The 21,195-nt window shown below is 56.1% G+C and overlaps 2 protein-coding genes across 5 annotated transcripts in view; one reads left to right on the top strand and one right to left on the bottom strand.

Annotated features, from left to right (window-relative positions):
* Window positions 1-4,136: 4,136 nt before the first annotated feature.
* Window positions 4,137-11,507, top strand: Nfkb2 (nuclear factor kappa B subunit 2). Of its 2 annotated transcripts, none has more exons than XM_021191928.2 (23): window positions 4,137-4,243; window positions 5,354-5,448; window positions 5,700-5,781; window positions 5,903-5,943; window positions 6,162-6,260; window positions 6,335-6,486; window positions 6,761-6,867; window positions 6,957-7,115; window positions 7,359-7,463; window positions 7,581-7,666; window positions 7,753-7,891; window positions 8,037-8,162; window positions 8,273-8,482; window positions 8,562-8,703; window positions 9,054-9,168; window positions 9,252-9,465; window positions 9,618-9,787; window positions 9,910-10,012; window positions 10,136-10,287; window positions 10,421-10,490; window positions 10,700-10,872; window positions 10,995-11,106; window positions 11,179-11,507. In XM_021191928.2, exons 2-23 carry the CDS (start codon window positions 5,428-5,430, stop codon window positions 11,301-11,303), a joined length of 2,703 nt encoding a protein of 900 aa, XP_021047587.1. In that variant the 5' UTR covers window positions 4,137-4,243; window positions 5,354-5,427; the 3' UTR covers window positions 11,304-11,507. The 2 variants fall into 2 exon arrangements, with proteins under 2 accessions (XP_021047587.1, XP_021047593.1); XM_021191934.2 differs by having other exon boundaries at window positions 4,138-4,243; window positions 11,182-11,440.
* Window positions 11,503-21,195, bottom strand: part of Psd (pleckstrin and Sec7 domain containing) — a 15,202-nt gene continuing 5,509 nt past the window's right edge. For all 3 annotated transcript variants that reach the window (XM_029544714.1, XM_021207847.2, XM_029544712.1), the window contains exons 7-18: window positions 20,188-20,382; window positions 19,946-20,026; window positions 19,671-19,783; window positions 19,092-19,150; window positions 18,907-18,996; window positions 15,493-15,536; window positions 14,090-14,280; window positions 13,940-14,010; window positions 13,652-13,809; window positions 13,132-13,276; window positions 12,780-12,923; window positions 11,503-12,408 (exon numbers count right to left, since the gene is read on the bottom strand). In XM_029544714.1, the coding sequence (XP_029400574.1) occupies window positions 12,166-12,408; window positions 12,780-12,923; window positions 13,132-13,276; window positions 13,652-13,809; window positions 13,940-14,010; window positions 14,090-14,280; window positions 15,493-15,536; window positions 18,907-18,996; window positions 19,092-19,150; window positions 19,671-19,783; window positions 19,946-20,026; window positions 20,188-20,382 (1,534 nt within the window). In that variant the 3' untranslated portion in view covers window positions 11,503-12,165. The remainder of the gene's footprint in view (window positions 12,409-12,779; window positions 12,924-13,131; window positions 13,277-13,651; window positions 13,810-13,939; window positions 14,011-14,089; window positions 14,281-15,492; window positions 15,537-18,906; window positions 18,997-19,091; window positions 19,151-19,670; window positions 19,784-19,945; window positions 20,027-20,187; window positions 20,383-21,195) is intronic.

A 21,195-nucleotide genomic window follows, 5' to 3' on the forward strand; every position in this document is an offset into this window, starting at 1 on the left:
GAAATGTGTTTTACCTTCAAGAGTTGATAAGTTCACAGAGAAAAACAATCAGACACCAGTGAGTTAAAGCAGCAACAAGACTGACTCTCAAGGATGCTGAAAAGGGTTCTGAGACATATTTATCCCAGCATGCTGCTGGATCTCAGACAGCTCCCAGGACAGCTTCAAAATGGTCAACCCTGTTGAACCAGCCTCAGAGGGTTCCAGTCAGGACTTCAGTTAAGCCCTGCACTTTCACAACACGCAGCTACTGGACCGCAAATGTGACAGCTAGCTTTTTAAGACTGGCCAGTATCCCAATTTTCTTAGGGCCCCCAAAAGAGACATTGTCACTAGGCATCGAGAAATAATTTTCAAAGAATGACGCCCATTCCCAAGAAGTGGGGTGAGTAGTTTTTGATCGTTCAATGGATGAGAGGTGTTTGCCATCATTTTAGGGGGATTGGTGCAAGCTGTTAATGGTCTTGGTCAGGAGGGGTACAAAGTGAAGGAGCGCAGGTTCAAGGATTTCTCTTTCTTTTTCTTTCCTTTATCTTCTTTCTCTCATAGCTAATGTTAGGAGGAAAGAACAGAAAGGGGATAAAAAAAAAGGGGGAATATATGCATGATAGGATAAGGGGGTAGATTATTAAATCTATGTTTAAAGAGCATTGGCTAGACAGATACTTTACATTAGTGTGGATTTTATATATTGATACAAATTTAAGGTTACTTTTACTACAACACACTGTATATGTGTCTCAACTCTTTTTTTAAGATTTATTATTATATGTAAGTACACTGTAGCTGTCTTCAGACACACCAGAAGAGGCCATCAGGTCTCATTTCAGATGGTTATAAGCCACCATGTGGTTGCTGGGATTTGAACTCAGGACCTTCTGGAGAGCAGTCACTGCTCTTAACCACTGAGCCATCTCTCCAGCCCCATGTCTCAACTCTTGTATAAGGTAAATAGCTAGAAACAAGCAATGTTTGCCTATTTAGATATACTATGGATAGATGGTCTTCAAAATCCTCAGCGATCTATAGAAGACTGCATTTAAAGATGTTTTATTGATAAAAGGTTTTTTTGTTTGCTTGCTTGCTTGCTTTTTGGCAATGAGACATGTCAGCTCCTGGCAGCACCTCCATTCCATTTCAAAACGGATGATGAGCCGGGAGTGGTGGCACACGCCTTTAATCCCAGCACTTGGGAGGCAGAGGCAGGTGGATTTCTGAGTTCGAGGACAGCCTGGTCTACAGATCTACAGAGTGAGTTCCAGGACAGCCAGGGCTGTACAGAGAAACCCTGTCAAAAAAAAAAAAAAAAAAGATGATGAGCACTGAAGAATCTCTTCAAGTGGAAATTTGCTTCTTTGTGGCAAGCTGCCATGGGGCAAGAACCTGTCCTTGCGTCAACTGCGGACTTCATGCTGCCTATGCCATGGGCAAGCAGGACATGAAAGAAGTTGACTGCCAAGTTGTGCCAGGACAAGGTAGGCAAGTCCTTCATAATTCCTGCTTCACAGAAAAGTCTGTCAGAGATTCTGGGACAGGAGGCCAAAGATGATGCTCTAACAACACAGAGAACCCTGAGTGATGGTGCAGGCATGCAGCCTCTCCATTGTTTCCATGGCTTTGGAATCTGCTTGCTCAGCACTTACTGTTTACTCAGAGATATTTATCCTTCTCAGGTCTCTCACAGTTACAGTCTCACAACTAAGCTTAAGCTATTTAGGATTTAAATATAGAACTCTGAGCTCACCAAGATAGGATAAAGTATTTTCCCCACGGTTGCCAAATGGAAATGGACTGACTGGACATCGTGCGTGTAATTTTTACCTGATAGTTTTCATAATTGTTGTTATGTATATGTTTATTACAAGAAAGAGCCTTTATTGGACTAAGATGGGAAAGTGTTGGGTGATGGTTTTGTGCACTGTGTACTGAGATGCTGAGTACTGCGCCCAGAGATCTGGTGGCAGTCATGTTGGATTGTCAAGCATCTCCTGTCTCAATGTTGTAGAAAAACTGTTTCCCATCACCTCTGATTGGTTAATAAAGAGCTGATCAGCCCATAGCTGGGCAGGAGAGGAGGAGGTGGAATTCTGATCTCTAGTAAGGACCAGCGACTGAGAGAAGGGATTCACCATGGGAGAGTCACCATAAGGTCGCCAGGGGAGTCACCATGAGGACACTGATGGAGCAGGGGCAGCCAGGGCAAGAGGATGCTGGCAAGTAATGGGGCACGTGACTGGGTAGTGGGCAGCCATAGACGGGTTAGAACAGGATTAGAGCCCATGCGCATCTGCCCAGCTGTAGAGCTGAAGCTTATAATAAACATAAGGTCTTCATGTCAGAGCAGGTGTAGAAAACTCAGATTTACACTAGATGGTTCTCTGTGTTTGAGGCCAGCCCATGACAATTGCTTGGGACAGCCACTGGGAAAGGGAAGGTTGGGTACTCCCATTAAGTTCAGGAAGAGGAGCTTTCTCTCAGAATCAGGAGAGTGTCTTTTCTCTCTCCTTCCTAGCTATGTGTTTGGTTGTGTTAGGCCTCTTCAGCCTTAGCTTCACCAACGGTTTAAGGGGAACACAGTTGGCACCACCCCTAATTGGAAACAAGCGGATAGTTTCAGTTGCGAGGATTCAGGTTTTCAGGCCCAACCTGTAATCTATGCAGATAGCCTAAAATAAAATTTTTTAAAAAATCTGAAGTGCTTCCTGTCAAAGTATAAGGGTGGGGGAGATAAGAAGGAATGCCTTTCCCTCCCCCTGGTGCTAGAACAAGTCTATAATCACCTCCTAAACAACAGGGCCAATTGTGGGAGAGCCCAGGAGAGGCCAGGAAGAGCCCTCGCTGCACTACAGGCCCAAGGGAGGAAGCTTCAGGAACAGAGATGCACTGCACACAGCCCCTTCAGGGAAAGCTGACATCCAGAGGTCCAGAAAGAGCCCATGCCGGCGACTCTTGTCCTGACCTTGTCAGTGGGGGTGTGCAGGGGGGAGTCACCGAAAAGTCCTTTTCAGGGCCACTTTCTAAAATGATTTTATTTCTTATTTGTCATCACGTGGTGTTGGGGGTTGGGAATGGGTAGTCAAGAATTGAAGGGTGTGCGCCTGAATTCGGTCTCCCAGAGGCGGGGAGAGAGCCAGAGGACCCTGCTGTTGTCCTTTCAGACACTTGTGAGCTGTCCCACGTGGATCCTGGGACCAGAACGTCATCCTGCGGAAGAGCAGTAGTGCTTCCGCGCTGAGAGGTCTCCCGAGCCTCCCACCCCCTTTGTGATGGTAACAGCTGGCCCTCACCCATGCAAAGCACACCGCTGGCAATTTTCCACAGAAGAGGAAGTTTGAAAGTCACTTTGGACAGATTTGTGTACATGTGTGTTGAGACAGGGTGGTGTGAAACTTAGGATCTGTCTTGGTTTCAAGAAAGCTGGGACTGCAGGTGCATTTCGCCACACCCGGTTGGACGCCTTTCAACTCAAATAGTTGAGACTATTCATCTGTGGTGGATGAACGAGGCCTAAGACTCCTAGGCAAACATCTTTCTTCTCTTCCTTCTTCTTTTCTTCCCCCAGCACATTGATTCTCCAACGGGTCATCCTAAAAGCCTTGGCCCCGTGAACCCACCACTTACAGAATAAACAAGTTATCTCTTCCTGAAGCCCGGAAACTAAGACAGTTGACCCCAGAGTTTCCTTGCGGCTCCAGAAAGGCCGCTAGATGGCGATCTGGAGCTGACCGCAAGATCGAACTCCTTCCTCTTCCCTTTACTTCCCAGCTAGGAGGTTCCTCTCTGGGAGGTGACTGGAGTGTTGGGCTAACCCGGTTTCCCGGGTCTCAGAGATAGCCAAGCTCTGGGCATAGCAAGAGCCAAGTGGCCCACTGGACTCCGTAACGGTCCCGGGCAAGCCTGGAAGGGTGCAGAGATCCGAGCCGCGCCCAGCGCTGGGTCCGCCGTCCCGCCTCGCCGGTCCCTAGCAGAACTAGCGCTGGGTGACACCCCGCGGCCAGTCCTGGGCCAGCCTTCCCCGAAAGGGGCGCGCCTGCGTCGCTCCGGGTTGGCTACAAGCGTCCTGGAGTTAAACTTTCAACCAATAAAAAAGGACATGGGGAGTGACGCACGGGATCGTCACGGGAATTCCCCCCCTCGGGGGGCCGAAAGGGGCTTTCCCGGCTGGAGCCCTTTGGCTGGAGAGGAGCAACGACCGGTCCGGGGAAGGGCTCGGAAAGAAGTCGGAACCAGAGCCGCCACCGCGGTGAGTGGCCGGGTTCAGACCCCTGAGTGTCCAGGGAATGGAGAGGGAGGGAAGGAGGACTTTAGATGACAGCCTGGGGCTGGACGCCACCTCCAGTGAGCGCGCACAAGAACAGGACACTTTGCTACACATCATCCACACGTCTGCCTGCCCTTAGCTGGCCTGCGCACAGCCGGCCGGTGTGAGCCCCGCACACGCACTCACAGCGTACCAGTGCACCGGCGCCTGCGCACGGACATCCAGACGTGCACAGACGTGTGCCCAACACTGAGCAGCACAAGGACTCACCTGTGTGGACGAACGCTCACTTGCACGTGCCATGTTGCCACCACTCACCCAGCACACAAGACATTAGGGCTGAAACGCACATTCCTACAACGGTCACACGCGCGTTACACTGGCTTTGGGACTGGGGTCGCCGGGGAGGGCGGGATGCGCCCGGTTGCCCGGCCACCGGGAGCAGGTGCAGCGGGAGAATCCGGGAAGTTAAGACGGAATCGCTAGAGACCGTGGAGGGGGAAACTCCTTCCCCCCCCCCACCCTGAGGCCCGAATCACAGTCTCTGGGCAGAACCCCGAGGCCCCACTGGAAGAGCCCCCGCCTACGGGCCATTCGGAAAAGGGGCCTCCGACGGCAGGAATGTCCCCACAAAAGCCCCTGGGTGAATCAGCCGTGTCCTCCACGCTGGCTGAAAATCCCAAGTTTGCTCCAGGTCGCGGAGAGGGGGCGAGGCGGGCTAGGCCCCGACTGAGCCCTAGGGGCTACAGCGGCTGCCGGGGAACCAGGAACCGCCTGGGCCTCCCGCCCCTCCCGCCGCGGGGGCGGGGCCCCGGCGTCATTTCCAGGCCCGCCCCCTCCGGCTCCGCCTCCCCCCCTGGTATTTTCGGGACTTTCCTAAGCAGCACTAACTTTCTGCCCCTTCCCCGGGCCAGCCCCGCTCCGGATCTCGACCTCCACCGGATCTTACCCGCCACGCCCGGACGGGCGGCTGGAGGAGATCAGACCCTCCCCCAGATCTGAGCCCCCCTCCCCTGTCCACCCCTCTCCTCCTACCCACCCCTATCCTGATCTCTTTCACTCTTTCCCCTCCCGCGCCTCTCTTCACCTTAGGCGGGCATCTGAAACTCTGGGAAGCTGAACCGGGGCCCGAAGCCGCAAGACACAGCAGGGCCTAGCCCAGAGATATGGACAATTGCTACGATCCAGTGAGTCACACTGCCTGACCCTGAGGGCGGCGGGTGCCCTCTGTGTCTGCTTGTCTATTGGACGCTCCTCCACTCCCCTACTTCTGCACTGTCTTCAAATTGTCTTAGTCTGCCAGTCTGTGCTGTCTGCAAACCCTGCCCAGAAATGAGCTTCCTCCTAGCTTGGGGAGGAGTCCACGAAGTGACTGCAGAGGGTTTGGGGGGTTGGGGGACCCTTGATTCAGCTGCCACCTTCTCGGTCTATAACCCAGGGTCTCGATGGCATCCCCGAATATGATGATTTTGAATTCAGCCCCTCCATCGTGGAGCCTAAGGAGCCAGCCCCGGAGACAGGTCAGTAGGTCTTTGGCCTCTCAGTGTCTCAGAACCTAGAGGAGATTGAGCGTGTCCCCTGGAGGCCCCACTGAGGGATGGTCTCAGAGATCCTGGTTCAGCAAGGCCCCTCTATTTCCAGCTGATGGCCCTTATCTGGTGATTGTGGAACAGCCCAAACAGGTAAGTGAGTGACAGAGGGGTGGTGGCTTCACCTTTGGGGACAAGTGGGGGGGTAGTTATAACTACCGATCGGATGATTGATTGCTGCTGATATGTTGGGGGGTTATGAGGAGGAGAGACATTGGCCACTGTGGTCAGTGATGGCCAGTGGTTGCCTTGTGGGGGTGACGGGGGAGGGTTGCCTCTCCTGATCGCAATGTCTGCCATGGAACCTTCAGCGAGGCTTCAGATTTCGATATGGCTGTGAAGGCCCCTCCCATGGAGGTCTGCCAGGTGCCTCCAGTGAGAAGGGCCGGAAGACCTATCCCACTGTCAAGGTGAGCTCAGATGACACCTGAGGGTAGGGGCGGTGTATCCAGGGCTACTACTGATGATCCTTTGCCATTCTCAGATCTGTAACTACGAAGGACCGGCCAAGATTGAGGTGGACCTGGTGACACACAGCGACCCACCTCGTGCTCATGCCCACAGTCTGGTGGGCAAGCAGTGTTCAGAGCTGGGGGTGTGTGCTGTGTCTGTAGGACCCAAGGACATGACTGCTCAGTAGGTGGCCCTGGCCCTGGCCCCCAGAGGGATGCTCATTGCCTGCCAGCCTTAGGTCTCATCTCAGCCCCACCTGTGTGACTAGCACACAACATGGGGAGATTTACTTTGGCCCCGGAACCTCAGGGCTCTACTATAAAGAACAGTTTCCTTGGAGAACAGAGCCAGGATGAGCCTGGCCATGAGGGGTGGAGCGCATGGGTTGGGGGGAGCTAGGGGGTGCCTCAGGAGGAAAGGGCTTCATGGTCAAAGCCCTCCTCCTTATCCTCTCCAGATTTAATAATCTGGGTGTCCTGCATGTAACCAAGAAGAACATGATGGAGATTATGATCCAGAAACTTCAGAGGCAGCGTCTCCGCTCCAAGCCTCAGGGCCTTACAGGTATGGTAACAAGGGGTGGTCCGAGAGGTGTTCTGAGAGGAGCAGGGAAGAGGAGCCCAGAGCTCACACCACCCACGTTGTCCATCCAGAGGCAGAGCGGCGGGAGCTAGAGCAGGAGGCCAAAGAGCTGAAGAAAGTCATGGATCTGAGCATCGTGCGGCTGCGCTTCTCAGCTTTCCTTCGAGCTAGTGATGGTTCCTTCTCCTTGCCCCTGAAACCTGTGATCTCCCAGCCCATCCATGACAGCAGTGAGTATTCCGCAGGGTGCCAAGTGTGCGTACCCAAAGGGGCACTTGAGATACCTTCCAGCTATGGGGTCTGAACCTGGCCCTGCCACGTGTGGGGTGAGTGGTCGTCAGAACGTCTGAGTGTTGCTTCTGAGTGGTAAATGTGAATACTGCATTTCTTGAAGTTTAATAATGACCCCACCTAGCCTTCAAACCCCTTCAATGTGTCCCTAACCCATCCCCCCCCCCCCCCCCGCCTTATAGAGTCTCCAGGGGCCTCAAACCTGAAGATTTCCCGAATGGACAAGACAGCAGGTTCCGTGCGTGGTGGAGACGAAGTTTATTTGCTCTGTGATAAGGTGCAGAAAGGTGAGGCAGAAACCCTCTGGGAGCTGGAAACGTTAGGGTGGCTGTAAGGGCAATTTGGGGATCAATGCAGTGGGGCTGCAGGTTCTCCCTGCCGCTAAGCCTCACTTTTCTCTGTAGACGACATTGAGGTTCGGTTCTATGAGGATGATGAGAACGGATGGCAAGCCTTTGGGGACTTCTCTCCCACAGACGTTCATAAACAGGTACTGAGGGACTAGGTTCTGTCCTGGAGACAGAACTATGAAGACACCTTACTGACACCATGTTGCTCTCCCATCCTCCACCCCAGTATGCCATTGTGTTCCGGACCCCACCCTATCACAAGATGAAGATCGAGAGGCCTGTAACAGTGTTCCTGCAGCTGAAACGCAAGCGTGGGGGCGATGTCTCTGACTCCAAACAGTTCACGTATTACCCTCTTGTGGAAGGTGAGTCGGGCTTCAGCATTCCCAAAGGCTGGACGGAGCGAGGCGGGCCAGGAGGTGGCCTAGAGTTGGCTCCCAGGAGTCAGCTGGAGGAATCTAGGGTCTGATCTATATTAGGTCTTAACACCCCATTTCTCTTTCCCCCTAGACAAGGAGGAAGTGCAGAGGAAGCGGAGAAAGGCCTTGCCCACCTTCTCCCAGCCCTTCGGGGGCGGATCCCACATGGGTGGAGGTTCTGGGGGCTCCGCTGGGGGTTATGGAGGCGCTGGAGGAGGTGAGGAGGTGCAAGTGACAGGGAGAAGGATGGAGGAGATAAAGGAAGTTAGGAGAGGAAACTGGGAGAGTCCTGGCTGGCAACTCACACTGCCTTCCCCATGCCCACAGGTGGCAGCCTCGGCTTTTTCTCCTCCTCCTTGGCCTACAACCCCTACCAATCCGGTGCAGCCCCAATGGGCTGCTACCCGGGTGGGGGAGGTGGAGCGCAGATGGCCGGCTCTAGACGGGACACTGATGCTGGTGAGGGGGCAGAGGAGCCCAGGACGCCCCCGGAGGCCCCCCAGGGCGAACCGCAGGCCCTCGACACACTGCAACGAGGTACATCTCAGGAACGCTGGGGGTGGGCGCGCGCCAAGCTGGGGATCTGGCCCGCACCCACGCGCCCTGTCGCCCCTAGCTCGCGAGTACAACGCGCGCCTGTTCGGTCTGGCGCAGCGCAGCGCCCGAGCGTTGCTGGACTACGGCGTCACGGCAGACGCGCGTGCTCTGCTAGCGGGACAGCGCCACCTGCTGATGGCACAAGACGAGAACGGAGACACGTAAGCAACCAGAGGACGGGCGTCCGTGGGACCTCCAGTGGCTGGGGTCTTCTGCTACCAGGTTCAGGTAGAGGAATCTACCAAGAGCTGAACCCCAGACTTGGACAGATCTGGTCTCGGGTCCTCGCTGTTCTCTAGTTCTGTTAAAGATATTTACTCTCCACGACCTTCAATTTTATTAGCTGTGACGGGGTACACTAACAAGGGGTGACAAAAGATGAAGATGATGACATTTAGGTTTCAAGGGGCCTCAGTAAAGAAGATCGCGGAAGTGTGGAGTTTTGGGGACAGATGCTGCTGCTCTGGGTGGCTGGGTTTCTGAGGACAAAGTCTCACTCTCCAACCCCCAGGCCGCTGCACCTGGCCATCATCCACGGGCAGACTGGTGTCATTGAGCAGATAGCCCATGTCATTTATCATGCTCAGTACCTCGGGGTCATCAACCTCACCAACCACCTGCACCAGGTAAGGGGAAGCCTTTGGGAAGAGGTTGAAGGCAGGGAGTCCAAAGCCGGAGCGGGCTTGGCTCATGCTGCCTCTCTCCTCAGACACCTCTGCACCTGGCAGTAATCACTGGGCAGACAAGGGTGGTGAGCTTCCTGCTGCAAGTGGGTGCAGACCCCACGCTGCTGGATCGCCACGGAGACTCCGCCCTCCACTTGGCACTCCGGGCAGGTGCTGCAGCCCCAGAGCTGTTGCAGGCACTGTTGCGCAGCGGAGCCCATGCTGTGCCCCAAATATTGCACATGCCTGATTTTGAGGGTAAGTTTCCAACCTCCTCCAGTCCTGGTGACGAGGGTGGGGACCGAGGAGTGTATATGATCAATAAACACGAGTGGAGGTTGCCTGGTCAGAGTGCATGCGGAGGCCATTTTGAGGGTCAAAGCTGCAGGCTGCGTGCGCTATTTCTCTAGGACTATACCCCGTACACCTGGCAGTCCATGCCCGAAGCCCCGAGTGCCTGGATCTGTTAGTTGACTGTGGAGCTGAAGTGGAGGCAGCGGAGAGGCAGGGAGGCCGAACCCCCCTGCATCTAGCCACAGAGATGGAGGAGCTGGGGCTGGTCACCCATCTGGTCACAAAGGTGGGAATGAGGACTGTGGAAGGGCTGGGGCTGAGGATTGTGGGAGGACCCAGAATGATGAAGATCTGCGTGGGAAGGGCTTGGCTGGCTGGACCATGCTGCTCTCTGCTTGCGCCCTACAGCTCCATGCTAATGTGAATGCCCGGACCTTTGCTGGAAACACGCCCCTCCACCTGGCAGCTGGGCTCGGGTCCCCAACTCTCACTCGCCTCCTTCTGAAGGCTGGTCAGTTTCACCCTTGGTGTATGAAGGGCAAGGGAGAGAAGGGATCTCCCCAGCTCCCCATGGTTCAGTCCTCAGTGTAGGAGCCTCCACTAGTCTCTCCTGAGGACCGCCTCCCTCCTCCAGGTGCTGACATCCATGCAGAGAATGAGGAACCTCTGTGCCCGCTGCCCTCACCCTCTACCTCTGGGAGTGACTCAGACTCTGAAGGGCCTGAGAGGGATAGCCAGAGAAACTTCCGAGGCCATACCCCTCTTGACCTCACTCGCAGTACCAAGGTGAGGCCACCCTTGCAATACAAATACTAAGGTGGGGACTGGGGACCTTCTAGACTTGGGGATGTGGCCCAGATGATGGACGTAGGGAGAGCTGGGCTTAAGGTCCAGATGACAGTTAACACCTTCTCCCCAGGTGAAGACTCTGCTGCTAAATGCTGCTCAGAACACCACGGAGCCACCCCTGGCCCCACCCAGCCCTGCAGGTGAGGTTGTGGCGGTCTCAGGCACCTCCTTCCAGAGGCGATCTCCTTAGGGACTCTGGCGAGGACTCCCTTTCTCTAGCCCCTCTTCCATCCGTGTCCCGTTGACCTGTCTGCCATGTCTGTCAGGTTACCAGGGAGAGAAGCTGTGTCTGGGTATGTGTCCTTGCATGCCTCTTAACTAACTCACAGGTCCGTATTTGTCCCCCCAGGGCCAGGGCTGTCACTGGGGGATGCAGCCCTGCAGAACCTGGAGCAACTGCTGGATGGGCCCGAAGCCCAGGGCAGCTGGGCAGAGCTGGCAGAGCGTCTGGGGCTGAGAAGCCTGGTGGACACATACAGGAAGACCCCGTCTCCCAGCGGCAGTCTCCTTCGTAGTTACAAGGTGAGGCAGCCTGTACCCTTCCTGGAAGCCTAAAGCCTTGGCCTCTCAGAGTCCCCTCCCCCAAGACTTTCTACCCCACACCTTAAGCATCGCTCAGACCTCCTGTCGCCTTTTCTCGGCAGCTGGCTGGTGGGGACTTGGTGGGTCTATTGGAGGCCTTGTCCGACATGGGTCTCCATGAGGGAGTCAGGCTGCTGAAAGGTCCTGAGACCCGCGACAAGCTGCCCAGCACAGGTAAGGGCACCGGCTTGGAAGGTCTGGGCTGAGGGGAGGAGGCCCAAGGCTTGACTCTCCCCTGTTCCCTAGCAGAGGCGAAAGAAGACAGTGCCTATGGGAGCCAGTCAGTGGAGCAGGAGGCAGAGAAGCTGTGTCCACCCCCTGAGCCTCCAGGAGGGCTCTGCCACGGGCACCCCCAGCCTCAGGTGCACTGAATGCTCCCCCCCCCCCCAGTCAACTTCCACCAGGAACCCTCTGTACAGCATCCCTGCCTAATCGAAATCTTATTTAAACCTCAAGCCCACACCTCGGTGGGCCAAATAAAGGGGAGGACCCTTCCCAACTTACGGTACAGCAACCCCAATGTGCTGCCCATCCCAGTCCCTGAGCGAGAATAGAGGAGGAGGCCCAGCCAGCAATTCAGAGCAGTTTTAATGAGAGTGGAGGCTGTACAAAGGGCAGGGCCCACAAAAGAAGGGAAGCAGGCCGTGCCACCCCAGCCTGTGGATGGGGCCTCAACATAGATGCCCTTCCTCTGTCTCTGCAAAGAGAGAGGCGAGCCCTTGGGGAGAACGAGGGGGACCAGCTCAGCCCCAACTCCTGGCCTCTGTCTGAGCCAGGCCCCAGGATGGAGGGGTATTGCTGGTGTGAGGGTGGGGTGGTCTCAGCAGAAAGCAGAAACTTGATCAGTCCTCCCCCACAAAAAAAAAAGAAAAGAAAAGAAAAAAAAGAAAAGAAAAGAAAAGAAAAAAAAGAAAGACAAAAGAAAGAAAGGAAAGGAAGGAAGGAAGAAAGGAAAGGAAACCCCATCAAAAATTAGGGGCATGGGCCCCTCCCACCCTACCCACCCTTCCTGTACGAAAAAGTGCAAAACATTATCACAAAAAGGGGGTCTCTGAGAGACCCTCAGCCTAGGCTCTGAGGCCCGGCTCAGCCCTGCCCTGCCCCGGACACCGCGTCCGGCGCGGTCGGGCCCTGGACCAGGAGGCCCTCGTGGCTGGCCCGAGGCTAGCTGAGCTCGGGCAGGACCATGTATGTCATCATGCAGGTGCCCAGCGGGCACTGCCCCCATCGCTCCTACGCCCTGCTCAGGGCTTTGGCCTTGCTACTGCCTGTTCCAGCTGGGGCTTCTGAGCCAGGACGCTGAGCCCGGGGCTGGCTGGTGGGCTTGGGCCGCAGGGAAGGACTGGAGTGAGGTGGAGGGCATCCATCCTCCGTGCTCCCAGCCTGGGCCAGTGCTGCCTCTATGGTGTCCAGCTCCTCGCTGGCTGCCTTCATCTTGACTCGAAGCAGCGCTGCATAGGTGCCGTAGCGGGATTTCTGAGACAGAAGGCCGGAGCAATAATGACCTGCCCCCTCCTCTGGCCCTTTCCACCCCACCCCCCAGCAAGCAGATAGATGCTGGGTCCCAGAAGACATTTTTGAGAGGTTACTGGCCCTCTCCAAGCTCTCCGAACCGCCCGTGGTGACAGCAGGCCTTTCTGTAGCTTTTACTAGGGCTGCAGACAGACTAAATAACAGCCGTGCCACCTGACCCTAGTGCATATGGGATTTAGCCTCGATCCCCCAGAGAAAATGAAGACTTAGAGATCTGCCAGGCACATAGCTGGGTTCCATGCTTGGCTATCAGACCCTTATCCCTAGCCTGGCCCTGCGTGGGAGATGCCAAGACCCCAGGCAAGGAGGCTCACCTCAAACTCCAGGTAGGCCTCCTTCTGCCGCTGCTCATCCGCCTCCTTGCCTCGGGCCTTCTTTCCCAGATGCGCAGCCCGGTGCTCTTTCAGCTCGCTGGCCATGGCCTTCAGCTTGGCCTCATGGGTCCTCACCTGCTCCTCCTAACAGCCAAGGAGGTCTGGTCAGTGTCACCAGTCTACAGGCCCTTTGTGGAAATTTTATCAAGGGGCTGCCTCCCTCTCATGACCCACGCAGGACTCCTGCACAGATGTCTAGCCACACATGCAGTGTGGCTTGAGTATGGCTTACCGCCCCGCCCCCTTCCATCCCACTGACTTCCCACAGGGGGACTGAGCCATTTGGGACTACCTGGGAGAGGCGGGTGGCAGCGCTGGGCAGCAGAGGACGGCTGAATTTCTTCTGAGAACTAACAGCAGCTGGGAAGGGGGGTGCAGAAAACATGGCAGCCACCACATTGATGCGAGTGATCCAGGACTGCATTTGCTCCAGGCTCCTAGGGAGACAACATAGGAACCCCAGGTTCCTGTCCAGGAGTGCCAGTCCCGACCTGGAATCGGGTCTTGGTCATTTGTTGTTTGTTTTGAGGTAGGATCTCAAGTATACCAGGCTAGGCTCAAACTGGCCACACTGTCAAAGAAGACCTTGAATTTCTGACTCTTTTGCCTCCACCTCCTAAGCGCTGGAACTATAGGCATGTACCACCAGGTCTGGCATGTACAGGGAGGGCTGGGGATCGAACCCAGGACCTTCTGCATGCTACGTAATCTCTCTACCAAATAAGCAATGTCTCTGGTCCATGGAGTGAGGTATTACAAGGAAAGAGGAATCCAGGGCGCAGGGTGTGGAATGGGTAAGGAAAAGCACTCACGGAGCCTGGAAGAGGAAGACCCGCCAGTCAGCTGTGCGCAGGTAGAAGACGTGTGGTCTCTTGCTGTAATCGCTGGCGCGGGTGGCCAGGGCGTGGTGGATGCTGATAGCATTCTTCAGCTCTGCCTCGGAAAGAGCCTTCCCAGGCTGATACTCCTCCTAAGGGGGTGCCCATCTCGTCCTGCTCCAGTCCTTGCCTGGCCATCTCCAGGCACCTAATCCCCTCTGCCAAGCCAGCCCGACTCCTAGCCCCGCCCACTCCTGGCCCCGCCCACTCCTGGCCCCGCACCTTCTGCAGGTAGAGGATCATGCCCTTGAGGATCCCGTGGAAGCTCTTCCAGCCCCGCTTGCCACGAGGTGCTAGGGAGGGAAGGCAGGTCAGGGTGGCCTGAGGAAGGCCCACTCCCATCCATCCCCCAGTCTCCGCACAGCCACATACTCTTCCTGCAGTCAGGGTCTGCGTGCACCTTTCGCACCAGGGCCCCGTGCTTGTAGACAGCTGCCCCGGGCTCAGGAGTCAGGTCCAGGAAGGGGCTGGAGCTGCTGCCACTGCCTCCGCTGACCCGCTTGATGACCTTGGGGTTAGGGTCGGCCAACTCGGACAGAGACCTTCGCAGCTCCTCCTCGTCTCTGCAGATGTGACTGTTTCAAAGAGTGCTGGCCACATGGCCACACAAGCCTAGAATGCCTCCTTAGTGACTAGGAGCTGCCAGGGACTCCCTTCGGCCAGAGGCTCTGCTGTCTCAGTAGGGCTCCACAGGCTCCAGGTCTGTGTCCTCCCTGGCATGAGAGCTACCTGGGGTAGGACCACATCGGGGGCCTTCCCTCCCCCCACCATGTGGATGCCTGCCGTGTCCCTGTTTCTGCACATGCCCAGTCCTCACACTTTTCTCCTGGACAGACACGTGTGGCTCAGCTCTGTCCTAACCACACCTAACACCCGGCTCTGCTCACAGTTGGTTATGTGGAGCCAGAAGGAAGAGGTGAACAGGCTCGTGCCTATAACCCCACCACTGGAGATGTGACAGCAGGGCAGTCACATCCAAGCCAGCCTGTCTTGAGACCCTGTCTCAGAAATCTAAAAGCTAAAGGTGACGTCCTAGGATGCCCCCACCCGCAATGTGTTCCTTTGTAAATCCTGTCAAGATAGAAAACTCAGACTCCCATTGCCTTGCTCAACAATTTCCAATAAACCATTGCCTCCTACATGGGCCCTGTGTGACTTCTTTCCTAACCCTCTCTTTCCAGTCACCCCAGACAGGCCTGTGACCTCCCCTTCCACACTAACTTCAGTCACAACCTTGTTTCCCCTTAATACCAGCTTCCCCCTTATCTCCTACAAAACACTAGACTTCAAGGCTGGCCTCCAGAAAGCCGTTCTTGATCCCCTCCCTTGAAGGGCACTGAGTCTGGCTCAACAGACAGCAGAGACTACTGTGTCTACTGGTGTTTAGAAGGGCTCTTCCAGCCTGGGGCCCCAAAGACTAAACTGGACCTTCTTCACAGAGAACTCTTCCAACACAATGAGAAAACTTGCTTCCTTGTTCTGTGGCACTCCAAGGTAACCTTGTGTACCCCCAGAGTTAATGTGCTCTCTTCTCTTCCGGCTGCCAGGGACCGACCTCCTTTTATGTTTCATCCCTCCCCCCCCCCCACTGCCTCAGCCCAGCTTGTCAAAACAACAGAGCTAGACACAAGACAGACCCCAAGTCTGGGCAGGCATTTCCAAAGAAGGAAATAAGGTAGCCTTGCTGCTTCTTGGGGCCTCCCACCCCATCATTGTACCCAAGCCCCAGTCCCCTTCCTCATGCTCCAACCCAACCCAACAGCCCCAGCACTCACATGGCCCATTGCAATTTTTCATTCTTGATGGAGCTGTACAAGGCCTGGAGAGAGACAAAGCAAGGGATGTGGATTAACCCTGTGAGAGGTATTCACATACACCAGTGTCAGAGCTCAGAGCCCTCCTGCTAACTTGGGAGAGGAAACGGAACTCAAAGAGGGACACAAAGACTGCAATCCCGGCTCCGGAATAAAACACCAAGACCCAGGCTGATCGATCTCCAACTGCCTGATGTGGACCGGTTTCTCCAGGGAGAACCGGCAGATCGTGTGTAGGGGCAATCGGCCAGTCAGCACAGGGAACCCTGAGCCACAGCTGGGACATAGTAACTGCCAGGTGCTGTTGCTTGTCATCAAGGGACTCTCCTGCTCAGAGCCTGGTAGGAGAAGTGTAACCCTAAATAGAATCTGAGAGGAAGCCAAAGAAATCCTCCTTCCCCCAACCGTGTGTTCTGGCCAGATTTCACAGCATAAACCCACACAGAGCAAACGGGGAAACTGAGGCCCCACGGGAGCATTCACCCTTTCACCCTCTTTGGCTCCCAGCTTGAGGACAGAGTGAGCCTTCCCCCAACGCCATCAAGCCAGATGCCAAGGGGCTCAGTGCTCAGCCATTCTTCATACTGCTGGTGTGTCAACAACCAACGACTGAAACCATAGTTTCCAGCTTCCAATTACTGTCTACCTCAAACCAGGCCCTGAACCGACCACTTCCCCTCTGCAAAGTTGGCCTAGGAACATCTGAGGGCCATGCAGTAACAAAAGAGAGAATGGCCTTTAGGAGTGGTGTACGAGACCCCTGTAGTTGGGAATGGCTTAGAATATACCAGCAACTCCAACTGTGGGGGCGCTTCTGCCAGCCTGTCTGTGAGTGGGTGTGTCCCCAGCATGTGCGTGTTTTGCTGTGGGGCCGTGATGCTGCCTGCGCGTGAGTTGGGTGCAGTGGTGACGTCGACTCCTTCCCGATGCTGGGACACAGCACCCCCTCATTCTCCCAACACACCACAGGCTCCGACTCCTTCTGCCCATAGTCATGCCCAGCCACAAGGCTAGCTAAGCACTCCATTCCTGCACATCCTGTCTGCAGGTAGGTGCACCGCAAAGCCTCCACTCCACACAACACAAACAAGGCTAATCAACACACAGCTCCCAAACAACTGAGTCAAAGCTAGCAGGGCGCAGACCCCGAACCCTCTCACTTCCCACGGATCAAGCCAGGAGGCTGGAGTAACTGTTAAGGTCCAACCTGCAACCCTTGTCTCCAGCCTTCTAGTTCTTCATTTTGCCCTCCTCAACACTGCCTCTGCCTACAACCACACCTTCTTTCCTCTGAAAGTCCTGAACCCTATCACAGAACCCAATATCCTGTTCCCATCCAGAAAACCCTCCGCACCCAGAATACTGTGGTTGGTGAGGCAGGTCCACCTTGGCCCTCCCCCATAGCCCATCTCTAGCTGCCCAGGAGTTCCATCCTTGTTGGGCTCTCCAGCCACCTTCATCCTCACCCATGCCCTCCTCGCTCGCTCGCTCTGCTGCCCTCCGCACCTCCCTCAAGCCGCCCCCTCGCTCGCCGCCCGGCCTGGTGTGGGCCGCGGGCCCCACGCCCTCACCGCCTTTTTCTTCTTGCGGCTCTGCAGGCGGCTGACCACCAGGTCGGTGTAGAGCACGGGCTTGAGACTGCGCGAGCGCTGCGGCCAGCCGTAGCATAGGGTCTCCGCGCCGCGGTGGGTGCGCCCGTAGCGCACGGAGCAGAGCGAGCGCGAGCGCAGCCGCCCCGCGCTGCTGTGGATGCTGTTGACGCCGATCATGCTGGCCCGCCCGCCGCGCCGCGGCCCCCGGCCATGCCCCCGCCCGCCCTCGGCCCCGGCCCGCCCGGACGGCCGCGGACGGCTCCCCGACAGCCAGCGCGAGCGCTTGGCCCGAGCCCGCCGGCTCCCACCGACGCACCGAGCGCTCGGCGGCGGCGGCGCCGTGGGCTCCGCAGCTCCGCAGAAGGAGGGGGCGCCGGCGGGAGGGGAGGGCGCGGGCTGGGGCGGGGACGTCGCGCGACGGAGCAGCACGGCGCGAGCCCGGCGCCGTGGGGAGGGCCGGCGGCCAGCGGGGGCGCATGCGTGGGGTCTCGCCAGGGGGCCGAGCTCGCGCTCTCGGGAGGCGGCTGTGGGAGGCGTCCGGAGCACCCTTCAGCTTGTCAGAATTGAGGGCTAAAGGGCCCAGTCGGCCTGCTCTCCTCACCCCCACGCCTGTGGACCAGTCTGAGACTCGCTGGCCGGCCTTCGAACAGTCATGATGACCTCGTCCAACCCTTGGGCAGATCTCCCGATGTCCAAACCAAGTCCATATGCCACCGAGGTCAGACATACCAACTTCCAGACGCACCGATTCCCATTCACCCCGAGTTACAGATGTACACCTCAAAAGGTACCATCTACAGCTCATAAACACCCTCTACTGTCAAAGCAGACAGCCAACTGGAAGACGCAGACCACACCGCATCACACACAAATTCCCAGACTACCCCCAAAACACGAACACCTCAAGTCACATAGATCCCTTGACTCACAGACAAACACACAACACACACAACGAACGCTGCAAACACTCCAATTCACTGACACCTCAACTCACAGTGGACGCGCCCACTCACATGCATCCTCAAACTCGGGTGTCCAATACACCCCAACCTAGGATCTGTCCTGTGTCGTCACATGTATAGAATGGCCCAGAGACCCTCTTCTTTAAGTTAGTCCAGGCCTCCCGAGGTAAAACACTCTACCATGGAGAGGAGGTAACTGCGAGGCAGGGTCAGAGGGCCCCCTCCCTCTGGCACCTATCTCCTTCCTGGCACCTGGGTGCAGGACTTGCTTCCAAGGGAGCCAGAAGAGCAGTAGCTAGTCCCAGCGTTGTGCTCTGGATGCAAAAAAACCTGGGGGAAACCTTTGTGCCTGCTCTAACCCTCTGACCTTAGGCTCCCTCCAGAGTAGTGGTGCCAGGAGGAGCTTTGTGGCTCCTATACACTAAGTTGGAGAGCAATGTCCTCATGCCCACCCCACCGCGCGCCAGCAGAGACACCTCCCTTCCACCCTCTGTGAACACTGGTAGGGAAGGAACCAAAGAGAGCAATTGCAGAGTTCAGGAACGCCTGCTCACGTGCTTTCCAGAGCCGGTCCCCCTTTCCTCTACCTCAGGAGTGCATGCATGTGAGCATGCGCTGAAAGAGCCTGCCTATGGGGGTTGGGCGAGGGGGCGGTCCCCAAGCTGAGTCACTACAGCCTAGGTTCCTGCTGCCTGAGCTACTCAACAAGTCCCAATTCCAAGCTCTTCCCTTCCTACATCTCTGCTCCTGAGCAGGTTCCCTGTTCTGCCCTTCCAGTAACAGCTACCGTCTGAGTCGCCCCGCCCCGCCCCCGCCCCAACCTTGAGTAGCTCCCTGGGGAAGTCGCCACCATCATTGAGGCCCTCCAGGTTTCCGATGAAGTCCCCACAGGTCATGCGCTTCCCAATGTTCTAAGGGAGGAAAACAGAGGTCTGTGAGGCTTAACTTCCCAAAGCCTGTAAGCTTCTCGTTTTCTGGTCTCCCACTTGCCATGCCCCCAACTCACGTGACCATGGAGATCTGTGTTGAGGAGCATGAGGGCACAGGTCAGCGTGTGAGCGCCGTCTAGGGGAGAATGGATTGGCAGCTTCAGCCACCCCCAGGGGTTCTTCCCACAGTCATCGCCTACCTCCTTTTGCACCCTTTCTTACCACCTGAACTCCATGAAACCATTCTGTCTCTCCTCCAGCCCATTTCCTCCGAAAGAAACTCCCCTCTGATCTCTAGCTCCCCTCCCTAGTTCCCCAAGTTGCTCCCTACCTGCCCCCAACACTCAACATGCTCCCTCAATGTACTAAACAAAAGCAAGCTGGTAGACATCACGAATATCCAGAGCACAGCCAGTCAGAACTGAAGCCAAGCCCGGTCCAGCACATACATATAGAACAGCTTCATGCAAACACATCTCCATCTGTCTCTCAAAACACCCTTGACCTAGTAACATGCCTGCTACATGGACAGCTCCACATGCATGTAGCTGCATTTTACACTGGTACATGTGCACATGCCTCTTGCACAAAGACTTGCTCCTGTATATGTGTGCCTCTGTGGCCAGATGGGACAACCCTGCTCCCAACCTGCTCACCCTCTGAGGATAGGGCATCAGGGTTACACTGGAAATATCGCTGGGAGAAGTGGGCCAGTACACGCTCCCGCTCCTGGGTCTCACCCATTAAGGCCAGCTCCTTCAGAAACACCCTAAGGTAGGAGGAGGAAGATGTCACTCTCCACTCGAGATCCCCTCACCAGGAAGTCCTGGTCTCTGAAGACTGATATCAAGACAACTTAGAAGACATATAGCTGGAACCCTAAATGCCACGGCTGGCCGGCAGGACTATCCTTAGAAGGCTCAACACCCACCTGAGAGCTTGGTCCAGGGTCATGCCCGTGAAGACAAAAAACTTGAGATACTCGCCAGCCACCAATTTGCTGAAGTCATTGCTGTGGGCGGGGCAGATAGGTAGGGGTCACAAGGTCACCTCAGTGGCCTAGAGAGTCCCTGGGCGTGGCCTAGAGACTAGGGGCATTAACTGGAGAGGGTGAGGGACTGCCCCTGGGTGTATTCCTTGACCCCAGCCTCAGTCCCAGCCCAGGGCCATTACTTCTTGCCCAGATGCCGTGCCACATCGGCCTTCCTGAAGCCATCAAGTCGGTACAGCCTCTTGGCTAGGCGCTGCGCAGCCTCCAGATCTGCTTTCTGTCCATTGGACAAGGTGTCTGTGCTTCCCAGGGCCAGCCGCTCTGTGCTGTCCAGCTCTGAGTCTGAGTCGGACACCAGCTGGCTTAGGGGTGGTTCCCTGCCAGGGTAGATCAGTGGCTAAGAGTTGGAGCACAGACCTTGGGAATCATCTAGACCCTCCCCTTGCTCTTCATCCAGAAGCTGGGGAACGGCTAGAGAGCCGGGAGAGGACTTGGTTTTTTGTTTTGTGTTTTGTTTTGGAAGGAGATTGGTTAGTGTTCTCTTCACTTCCCACTTTTCTCCGTGGAAGTTCTGCTTCAAATCTAACCCATGTCAGTCTTATTGCTGTGGGAATCCTGGCTGCTCCCCAAAGCTACCAGGGGCCCAAGTTCACTCTTTAACAGAGTCTCCATCTCCACACCTGCCCTCCTCAAGACAGTCTTTTCTCTGCACACACTCCTGGACACAGGCACCCAGGTATAAATGGGGTGCTGGGGAAAAGCAAGGGCAAAGATCTGAGAGCATCCTGCTCCCTTCATTTCCCACCTTACAGGGAACTCTCCTTCATGCCCCCTGCTACCCATAGAGAAGCAGTCTCTGGGGTTACAGTTTGGGGGGTCAGATTGCACTCATCCTCTTCCTCTCCTTCCTTCCTCACCCCAGCTGCTCTACTCGCAAAGCCACCTGTCACCCCAGAGACAGAGGCCGGAAACTCCTGGTTGCTAGGCAACCCTGTCTCCCTGGCCACCCCCCTCCTGTTGCCATGGCTTCCATAACTGGGAGGGTAGCAGCAGAGGGGAGAGCACAAAGGTTAGGCTATGAAAGGACATTCCTAGAGCAGGGTGAGAAACAGCCTCTTGGAGGAGGGTGGAGGGAGTGAAGGGAGGGGCTGCTGGCTGTAGGTCTAGCTGGGGGGGGGGGGGGGGGGGGG

This window comes from Mus pahari, chromosome 1 (assembly GCF_900095145.1).
Source record: "Mus pahari chromosome 1, PAHARI_EIJ_v1.1, whole genome shotgun sequence".
NCBI classification, from domain to species: domain Eukaryota; kingdom Metazoa; phylum Chordata; class Mammalia; order Rodentia; family Muridae; genus Mus; species Mus pahari.